This window comes from Equus quagga, chromosome 10 (genome assembly GCF_021613505.1).
Source record: "Equus quagga isolate Etosha38 chromosome 10, UCLA_HA_Equagga_1.0, whole genome shotgun sequence".
NCBI lineage: Eukaryota > Metazoa > Chordata > Mammalia > Perissodactyla > Equidae > Equus > Equus quagga.
In genome coordinates this window covers 56,853,506-56,865,226 of record NC_060276.1, presented here as the reverse complement: position 1 = coordinate 56,865,226, position 11,721 = coordinate 56,853,506, and the positions used below count along the sequence as shown (strand labels likewise).

The 11,721-nt window shown below is 36.3% G+C and overlaps 1 protein-coding gene across 1 annotated transcript in view; it reads right to left on the bottom strand.

The window, feature by feature from the left end:
- CHM (CHM Rab escort protein) overlaps nt 1-11,721 on the bottom strand; it is a 162,420-nt gene that overhangs the window by 99,633 nt on the left and 51,066 nt on the right. The window contains 3 exon segments of the mRNA XM_046673579.1: nt 8,244-8,256; nt 8,259-8,367; nt 11,106-11,178. Coding sequence (XP_046529535.1) covers nt 8,244-8,256; nt 8,259-8,367; nt 11,106-11,178 — 195 coding nt within the window.

Genomic DNA, 11,721 nt, shown 5'->3' with positions numbered 1-11,721 from the left:
TTTTTTTTTTTTTTTGAGGAAGATTGGCCCTGAGCTAACATCCATTGCCAATCTTCCTCTTTTTCTTTCTACTTGAGGAAGACTGTCCCCAAGCTAATATCTGTGCCAATCGTCCTCCATTTTCTATGTGGGACACCGCCACCATAGCATGACTTGATGGGCAGTGTGCAGGTCTAAGCCTGGGATCTGAGCCAGTGAACCCCAGGCCACTGAAGTGGACCGTGCAAACTTCACCACCATGCCACCAGGCCAGTTCCCTGTTTAGAGATTTTTCTTGTGCAAAAACCTGTTTGGAATGGTGACCACCATCTTGTATTTATGAATGGAAAGCTAAGAGAAGTGCAGAGCAGCTATCCCAGAGTTCTGACATCATTAAGATGCTCAATTAACAAATTTTGCAACTACCTATCTACTTACCTGCTCACCTGTCTGCCCTTCCACCTACCCATCCATCTACTTGTTTAAACCACTTTTAGTTGAATACGGTGTCACGTGCAGCCTAAAACAAACTTATTTGTACACAGTGACGAACAATAGCTTTCCCTAAGTTGTAAAAACTACGGGTGATTTTTCATACTTTAATTTTTTTGTGCTTGTGTGAGGAAGATTTGCCCTGAGCTGACATCCATTGCCAATCCTCTCTCTTTTTTTTTTTTTTGCCTGAGGAAGATTAGCCCTGAGCTAACATCTGTGTCAATCTTCCCCTACTTTATATGTGGGATGCCTCCAGAGCATGGCTGATGAGTGCAGTAGGTCTGCACCCAGAATCTGAACCCGTGAACCCCGGGCTGCTGAAGTGGAGGGCAGAGAACTTCAACGACTCATCCACAGGGCCTAGCCCCATACTTTCAAATTTTTTATTCCTTTCTTCTCATTGGTATTATTCCATTTTTTCCCAAGAAGTTCATGTTACTTGTATAATTTTTTAAATTAAAATTTTAGAATCCAAAATAAGCAGAATTTTAGATTACTATTACAATAATATCTTTATTTTGGTATCAATCCACTAGAGAGTTGGTTCATTTGCAAATCTAAGAAGCAAGGTTTCATCCTGCTTTAACAGTATCATGCCAGAAAAGTGGAAACAATGCTCAATATTATGCAAAACAAAAATAGGGCAGTAAAAGCACAAGCTCTTGCCAATATTTTAGAAAGACAAAATCTCTTCTCACTAAAGAAACTACATGGTACTGTGCAATTAACAGACAACCAATCTTTCACCTAAGAATTGTTTGAGTTTGTGTGACTTCAGTGTGAATTAATGTATTGTGCCTTTTCATTGTCTGTTGAATATTTAAAACTAGAAAGAGTAGCTGCGTTTATTCTCCCATATAAACTACAAGAACATTTTGTGGCATATAAACTACAATCACAACTATTAAAGGATCCCGGATTCATCCCTCATCTTCCCAACACTGGGGGTTAGGCACTTTAATTCCCCATTATCGATACAGCTACTTTACAATGCTAAATAGTATGCTAGTAAATTAAAGAAGTAAATGCACTTCCTCAGGTGCCAGTCTTCACAAAGGAAATACTTTATTCACCTGGTGGAATGGCTCCCTTGTTGTGCATATATGTATTTATCTGCTGCCTGAAATACAACAGGACACAATGGAAACAGCACAAGCTTTTGAGTTAGATGGGCGTGGGTTCAAATCCTGGGTCTGCTATCCATGGCTCTCCTGAGCTTCACTTTATTTGTCAGTAATATAGACCTACAGCTCATGCACACGGCTGGAGCACAGACTAAATGAAGTTGAATGAAATAAAATATGTAAAGCACCAGGTTATGGCAGTTGCCACAAAGATAACATCCAATAAATGCTAGTCCTCTCTCACTTCCCTTCCGTAAGTCAACTGTATAATTACAAAATTTGTTTCAATCAAAAACAATCTATGTATAGCAAAAGTATTTCTGGCCCAAACTGGAAATTATCCCACTTCTTTCAAGCACTTGGGATAACAAAGCTCTGATATAACAAAACAATCAGGATTGTTCTTTATAGAGTTTGTGATACCTGAACATAAGCTATGATAATAGACTAATCACTACAATTTTTATTTTAGCATCTAGCCTAATTTTGCAATAACCAAAAGTACTAAATGTAATGTTCAAAAGATCACTAAAAACCTTTAGGTTGAATGCTTCAGAATTATTTTTGAAAATAAGTCAACAATCAAAAATTAATGCGCTATTCTATATATTTACATTAGAATATGGTGTTACTGACTTGCTGTGTACTTTGAGGTATTTTCCAAGCAGTAGTGATGGGTTTGCAGTGATCTACTTGCATCCTTGCCCCGTCCTACTTGTAATCAAAGATTAAAAATTGAGTGGCTACTTTTTTACAGCTGAGTAGTATTCCACTGTATACATATATACCACGCCTTTTTTATCCATTCATCTGTAGAAGGGCTCCTGGGTTGCTTCCACATCTTGGCTATTAAGAATGATGCTGCAATGAACACAGGGGTGCATAAATCTCTTTGGATCATTGATTTCAAGTTCTTTGGATAGGGCTAAAGGGATATAGGGGCACATATGTATGGTGATGGGTAAAAATTAGACTACTGGGGATGAGCACAATGAAGTATATTCAGAAATTGGTAAACAATAATGTACACCCGAAATTACACAATGTTATAAACCAAAAAAAAAAAAAATTGAGAGGCTACTGGTTACAGCTATAATATTGTTTATGGCCAAGAGACATATACTCTATTCCTCCCTGATGAAATATCAAGTGGCATATCTGAGAATCAAGCCAGAGATTTGGGCATAATAAACATCAACTCTATAAATAAGCTAACGCGTCTGGTCTAAAACGGGAAACAAGTCATAATATTTCAGAATTCATATCATTATAAAGCTGTCGTTAATGGTATTTTGAAAATTTACCAAAATATTTAAAACAATGTTCTATGTAAGCAGTGCACCAAGGATTACAGTTTGACTGCTCTCTATCTGCTGGATGTAACTAAATACAGTAAACGCTTGATGTGAATGACCGTTAAAGTGTAGGACTTTTGGCAATTTGTCATTTGGTCAAATTGTAGATTTGATTTGCACATGCTGAGAGAATAGCGTGCAAGAACAAGATAACTGGCAAGTGAGAGACCCTAAATGATTACCCAGCATTAGTGTATAATTACAAAGTCCTCAGGAAGTGATAATAACTTCCTTTCTGCTCGTTAAGTGAGCCTAAGGATAAGCAGAAAACATAATTAACTTGTGGTATGTAGCTATGGACAGAAAACTCATGATGCTCAATAGAAAATAGACTCCAAAAAAAGCCAATGGAAAGGAAGACATAACACTGTTCCTCTACAGAAGATATGACTGTCTATGTAAAATTCCCAAGGAATCTACAAAAAAAATTGCAAGAATAAGTGAGTTTAGCAAGCTCTCAGGATATAAAAATCAACACAAAAATCAATTGCATTTCTAGATATAATAATGAACATGTAAAAATCAAAACTAAAAAGACAATGCCACTTGCAATTGCTCCAAAGAAAATTAAATACTTAGGTATACAATTAACAAAACATGTACAGGATTGGTATGCTGAAAATTACACAATTCTATAGAAAGAAATCAAAGACAACCTCCATAAATGGAGAGACATAGCTTATTGATGGAATGGAAGACTCAAAATAATAAACATGTCAATTCTCTCCAAGTTGATCTATAGCTTTAATGCAATTCCTATCAAAATTCCAGCAACATTTTCTAGACATAGACAAGCTTAATAAAACCTTTACATGAAAAGGCACAAACTCTAAAATAGCTAAAACAATCTTAACGAAGAATAAATTTGGAAGAATCATTCTATCTGACATTAAGTCCTACTATATAGCTGCTGAAATCAAGATAGTGTGCTATTGGTGTGGGAAAAGACATATAGATCAATGGAACAGAACAGAGAATCCAGAAATAGACCCATTCAAGAACAGCCAACTGATGTTTGACAAAGATGCCAGGGTAATTCAATGGGGGAAAAACAGCCTTTTCAACAAATAGTGCTGAAGCACCTGGATATACTTAAGTTAAATAAATGAACAGTGACCCAAACCTTACACCTTATACAAAAATTAATTCAAAGTGGATCATGGACTTAAATGTAAAACATAAAACTTTTTTTAGAAATAGGAGAAAATCTTCTCAATCTACAGCTGGGCAAAGAGTCTCAGATTTGAGACCAAAAGTGCAATCCACAAAAAAAATTGATAAATTGGATCTCATCAAAATTTAAAATGTTTGCAGGCCCAGCCTGGTGGTGTAGCAGGTAAGTTCGCACGCTCTGCTTTGGCAGCCCAGGGTTCACTGGTTCAGATCCCGGGCGCGGACCTATGCACTACTCATCATGCCATGCTGTGGCAGGCGTCCCACACATAAAATAGAGGAAGATGGGCACAGATGTTAGCTCAGGGACAATCTTCCTCACCAAAAATGAAAAAAAACCCAAACATTTAAAATATTTGCTCTGCAAAATATCCTGTTGAAAGAGAAGCTACAGACTGGGGGAAAATACTTGCAAACCACATATCTGACAAAGGACACATATTTAGAACATATAAAGAACTCTCAAAACTCCACAGGTAAAAACTAATCCAACAAAATGAGCAAAAGACATGAACAGACATTTCGCCAAAAAGGATATATGGATGGCAAATGAGCAAATGAAAAGATGTTCACAATCAGCCATCAGCGAAACGCAAATTAAAACCACAACGAGATATCACTACATACCTATAAGAATGGCTAAAATAAAAACAAAGTGACAACACCAAATGCTGGCGAGGACATGGAGAAACAACCACTCATCCATTTCTGGGGGGAATATAAAATGGTACAGCTCCTCTGGAAAACAGTTCATGAGTTTCTTTTAAAACTAAACATGCAATTACCATATGACCTAGCAATTATACACTTAGGCACTTATCCTAGAGAAACAAAAACTTACGTTCACACAAAATCCTGTAAACAAACATGCATAGCAGTTTTATTTGTAATAGACAAAAGTGGAAACAACCCAGATGTTCTTCAATGGGTGAAGGATTAAATGAACTGTGGTACACCCATACCATGGAATACTACTCAGCAACAAAAAGGAACAAACTATTGATGTATGCAACAACCTGGACAAATCTCCAAGTGACTATGCTGAGTGAAAAAAGCCCATGGCAAAAGGTTACATACTGTACTGTTCCATTTCCATAACATTCTCAAAATGACAAAATTATAGAGCTTGAAGACAGATCAGTGGTTCCCAGGAGTTAAGAATTAGGGGGAGGGTAGGAAGGAGATGAGGTGTGGTTATAAAATGGCAACAGGAGTGATCATTGTGGTGACGGAACTAGCCTGTAAGTTGACTGTGGTAATGAATACATGAACACACATGTTAAAATTATATAGAACTAAACACACACACCCTATGTCCACAAAATACAATATTAATATCAATAACACATACGTAAAAAAGAAACAACAAAAAGCCAGGCACCTATACCATATTTTTCATTATTTATAAAAGGGGATTCACAAAGATTCTTTGATATATCACACAAGAATGTCAAGGATCTATTACACAGTGATATCCTTACTTATTCAGAGAGAAAATGAGGGAATTTTCTAGACAACCTAAGCTAATCTCTCAAAAATGTTAAAATTTTTCTTGTAATCATTTTTAATACTCATCTTTCTAAAGTATATTTCAAATTCCCCTACCTTTTCAAGTTGAGGATAAAAAAACATAGTTTAACTTTTGCCTGAAGACACAGGAATATAATTATGATCATCAATTGTTACACTATGCTGTAACCCAGTGATGTCCTTGAGGGATCTTTTGGTATGAAAAGCCATCTGCCACCACACTAGAAATGGCCCAAAGCTTACTGATGCTGTCTACTTCTCTGTTAGTCTATCAACTAGCACCTAAAATACCATCATGTTACAGCCCAGAGGGACGTCTGAGATCACCTAGTCCAAACCCTTCGTATTTTGCCAACAGTAAAACAGAGGCCTAGAGAGGAGACATCTCTTGCTCCGTATCACACAGCAAGCTGAAGGGTAAAGGCAGGACTACAATCCAGGTCTTGGTGTGGTTCTCAGTGTGCTTGCCTCTATCAAATACCTCTTTCCTATTTGCTGCTTTAAACTACTGTGGTAGAAAAACCAGAAAATAAGGTTGTCAGAAATATGTATTAAACAGGGCTTCTGATTTAAGTCAGCGAGTCCTGGGTGATGATCTCTCCTAGAACATCACCTATTTTGGCCCTGGGACAGTTATTTTGGCCCTAGTCCCTTTCACATAATTTCCAGTTTGTGGCCATGATCCAAAAGGTTAAGAATGCCATAGTCTGTCTGGGGCTAAGTGAGATATTGTTATTCCTGGTTACCCATGTGCATAGCACCTATTATAGGCAAGTGTATTTTCTGTACATTCCTCCACTGGATGCTCTCAGGGCTTTTCCTGCTTACTATGACATTAATAATCAGCTACGTCTTCCAAGCAAATGAAGATACATAGAATATTATCCCAGTTCACCTCTTCCTCCATGCTCTAACGGGCAATGAGAGGAACACAGAACAGAGTCCTACTTCTCTGTTTTAAAAGAAACCTTCTACCTCCAATCTTTTACTTTAATACTTTGAGAAGTTCCAAAAATGAAACTGAAGAGATCAGAAATTGAAAACGAGATGACTTCCTCTGCACTCACAATGCATCAGTTCAGTCATTAGAAACTATAAACCTCAATTGTCATAAAAAGTAGAGAAATCCGAGGCCCAGGAACATCAAAAAGTACCTCTCAAAGGGGCAGAGTGTGGCTGTCACTACATTCTAGTCAAGTAGTATTCATAAACGCAAAAGAAAGATGTCAAATATTTAATCCTGGTTTCATTAAATTGTATGAGACCACCTTTTGTTATAAATCTGTCTACACTGGCTCTAAACAAAATCAGAGTTATATCTTTCTCATACTGAAAGCCATTTAACATTATGTTAATCACAATCTATACCTGACATTTCAAAGGAGGCCCTTTTGCAGAAAATCAACTGTGTATTTATGGGAGAAAATGCTAGTTATCTGAAAGATATGAACATAGTTTGAGAAACCAACCACAAGTTACCAAACTTTCCACGGACTCAGGTCACACTTAGCTCTATGTCACAACAAGAATACGTAAAATGACAGAGCATATCCTGAAGAATCTCCAGTGTCTTGGATTTTAAGCGATCATTACTATTAAAGTGCTTGACAGTCTGACATTCTAAATCTCTTGACTCTATGACTACTTGAATGATTGCACTAAACTATGTGATTGTTACCTTCGAGCCTATCGACCATGTCATCTGAAAAAATTAACTATTCCAATTGTTTTAAAACAACGGATTCTCTCAGAAAGAGACACTTAAAACATTCTTACTTGCCCCTGTTCTCTCCTGATTTACAAAAATATGTCCCCAAACGCTACAACCACTCAATTTTTTAATTCAAAATTATAATTTTTCATTTTGCTACAATAAATATTATCTAAGAAGATTTGGAAGAACACTGAACTAGGATTAAAAAACCCTGGGTTTTAATGGGGCTGGCCCCGTGGCCGAGTGGTTACGTTTGCGCGCTCCGCTGCAGGCGGCCCAGTGTTTCGTCGGTTCGAATCCTGGGCGCGGACATGGCACTGCTCGTCAGACCACGCTGAGGCAGCGTCCCACATGCCACAACTAGAGGAACCCACAACGTAGAATACACAACTATGTACCGGGGGGCTTTGGGAGAAAAAGGAAAAAATAAAAAAATCTTTAAAAAAAAAGAAAACAACCCTGGGTTTTAATCTTGGGCTCCACCCCTATATCTAGCTTAAGCATGGCCCTGGCACTTCTCAAGCCATATGACCTTCAGCAAATTAATCTCTTTGAGCTCCACTGAGGATTCTGTTAAAAAAAAAAATGCAACTAATACTATCTGCGCTATCCTAACATAGGATTGTCGTAAGGATCAAATAAGATAATGTATTTAAAAGAGCTTGGTAAATTGTAAGTCATTAACATAAGAAATTGTTACTATTATTACCTAAACAGAGAAAACTGAAAGTTACATTTTAAAAAAGGCAAACCAGCGTATCAATTAGACTTGTAGCAGCCAATGCCATACAAATCCTTCCTGTTGGCGTCTTCTGCAGATGTGTGGATAAGAAGTCATTAACTTAGTTTATTCTAACTAAATACTTGTCATACCTGGCATAGCAAATACTTCCACATGTTGAATGGTTTTGTCCTTCCTGCTAAGAGCAATGGCTTCTTCATTTTCAAGGATCTGCTCTTGCCATGCTGGGCTTTCATTCACAATGTCACTGTTTTCCTAAACAAAATACAGATGAGAAATTTTAATTAAATTGAGCAATCTGGACCTCTACTTTTCTGAGAAAATTTATGCCTTTCTAAATTCACACTTTCCCTTTCATCCCATCCAAACTGAAAGAAGGGTATCACTTCAGAGTCACTAAAGCAACTCCAGCAGAGTGCCAACTTGAAAGGAAGGAGAAGGAAACAGTGTACAAAAATCTATCCTATCAAAAGCTAGCTCTGGTTTACAGATTTCTATCAGGATATGCGACAATGTGATGCAGTCATTTGGACAAGGCTGCTTTGACTTGCTTAAGAACTAGGACAACTAACCCTCCATCTGCTGAGAATCAAGCGTGGCTGTGTACATATTATTTATTAATAAAGTTTCTACATTTTGTTATCAAAACAGCAGGCTCAAAATTACTTCATTCTTACTTGCTTTCAGATCTTTGAAGGTTTGTCACTAGCCATGTCAAATTTTGATTACATGTAAAAGTATTTTTGAAAAGTACTCAGCCCAATATAACTAAAGACTTTATAATAATCGACCCCTGAATATTTTATATTCAGAAAGACAATAAAAACAAGAATATATAATAAAATATGTAAACTCTTGCTAAGGGTTGAAAGCAATCCTTTCAACTTTTCAATAATTCATAATTACATTTTATGGAGAAAATTTTCACGACATAGCAATATTTGAATACAGTGGATTTTTGAAGATGTCAAGATATACCTTTTCCAAATATCAAGGATCTATCTTTAATCTGTTTCAAATTTTAATCTACTTCACACACATCTCTCAAAGAAAAAATTTTTTAAATGTATGCGATATACTCAAAGAACTAGTAGTGAAATATAACTATGAGATCATTTCTTTTAAGTCAATTCACGTCAGAAAATTTCTAAACGTACAGATTTCATAAAGTAAGGCAGTAATCTTTTATTTGATTTTGCTGAGGAAGATCCACCCTGAGCTAACAGCTGTGCCAATCTTCCTCTATTTTGTACACGGGATGCCTCCACAACATGGCTGGTGAGTGGAGTAGGTCTGTGCCTGGGATCCAAACCCATGAACCTGGGCCACCAAAGCAGAGCATGTGGAACTTTAAGCATCCAGCCATGGGGCCAGACTCAATAATTATTTTTAAAAGACTTTGTTCTCCTGAATTTAACATTTTAAGTTGAAGAAAAGTAGTGGCAGATAGCTCTTATTATCAGTGTAATCATTAGATAGTATGAAACATCCCAACACAAGTAGAAGAGGAGGTAAAGTACAGGAACTTTGAATGTATAGATACGGTTACCAGCCTGAAAAAAGAACTGTGGATCAGGAATGGAGAGTGAAGTGGAAGAAGATATGGTGACAGAGTCGAGACATTAGAGTAAAAGAAGCATTAAAATGAAAGAAATACCTACAAAAATATTTTTATTTTAATAAATCTAACCCATTACCAAAATTTATTTTTTAAAAATCCTTTCACTCACCAAAAGTTTCCCATTCAGACAACTAGAGCATTTTTGCTGTTGTTCTGAGAATCTGGACTAAATTTTCTCAGGGATGTACTAACTATGCTTCAATATAAGGTGACCCTCATACATACTTCCCAAGGATAAGGTTCAAAAAAGGGTTTCTGATCAACATAAATACATGAGTATTTAAGGCATATAGATAAAACAGTTAAAAGTCTACTTACGACATTTACTTTATTTATACATAGCTTGAATTATTATATAAAATGCTACTTTACAAATATTGCTTGTTTCTCCACACTCTCACTTCATGTAATGCTATTATTCAAACTGCATCTTCAATGTCACTGTCTTTGTCATCACTAGAGGCACTTTTTGAGTCATGTGCACCATTAAATCAATCAGGACAACTACAACGCTTGGTGTGGTGCTTGGCACATGGTAAGTGCTTAGTAAGTCTTAGCTAACTGAATACAATTTTCTAGAGTATATCATCCTCCTTTCCCAACTGTCTAAACTCTTTTGAGATACAGTAGTTTCTGATTTCATGTATGATGTTCTCAGTAGGAATTTCACTTCAAGCCACATGTACTATTTACGGAAAAGTAGGTCAGTTTTTTTAATCCGTCTCATAAAAATTGGTAAACTCCATGACATTACCAACTCCCCATATTACTATGCTGTAAATGAGCTCTAAAAAACTTCTTTACAATGATATCCAACAGTTGTAGTAGTGAGATCCTACCCTTAGGAAAAAACTTAATAAATTTATATTAAATTTCTTTCCTTGCTTTTTGTTTTTAGTGATTCTGTCAGATGATTTCTATAAATATGCAAAACTACCAATGACTGAGATCATTTCAAATTAATGTATCTTCCCCAAATAGTTTTTTTTTTCAAAATATACTAACTGAAATAGCAACTAGTAATATGTGAGACTTTATAAGGACTGAAATATTTTTTCTGAAAGTCTATTTTTGGGAAAAAATCTTGCCTTATATTTGGGCACAGAGAATAACTAGGAAATGGTATCAAGTATATATGGTTTACTCTTCAGCCAACATATCTATTTACATTTAAAAAGTAACACCTATATAAAGAAGGCAATGGAAAAATATTAGCTGAAAAGGTGACTGCATTATTTTTGTTAAGTAGGTAAATAAAAATGAGGTATCAATCCTATATTACAGATGAAGCTGAGCGTTTTCTTCAATGCAGGGTTATTATGTGGCACAAAATACAATCTAGTAGATTAAAAAAATGAGATAAGAACTTTACCTGGTATTCCTTTAGCCAGGACAACAGTCCTGAAAAGCTAAAACTGGCCCAGTTTCCTCCATAGTAGCTTCTTCTGTAACAATAAAAAATAAGGGTAAAGAAAAGGGTATAAAAATCAAGTCACCAATCTTCCTGAACAAACCACCCTTGACTCTTCAACTCATTTCATTTTCAATACTGCTGCCTCAGAGTTCAAAAGCACACATAATTGGGATGTTGAGATTAGAGGAAATGGTATGCTGACAAAATAGAAGTGGACCTCTCAGATCCCAAATGTAACTTTTCACTGTATAAGGAGTTAAAAAATCACTTTTGCCTCCCTAGAGCTTTTTCCACTGATCAAATGCCAGTGAGCATGTGATTGTGAATAGCTTGATATGAGGACTGAGCAGGTAACATGAACAAATCTGACTCCTGGGTGAACAGAAATGGCTGGAAAGAAAATCTTGGTAGATCTCAAAGAAAGCTACTGGAAAAACTGCTAAGTTTTCTAAAAGCAGTTCAATATTCACTACCACCACAACCACCAAACCTATCTCCTACACCAAGAAAAAAATATGTGTGTATATGTGTGTGTGTGTGTATACACACACACACATATACACACATACACACA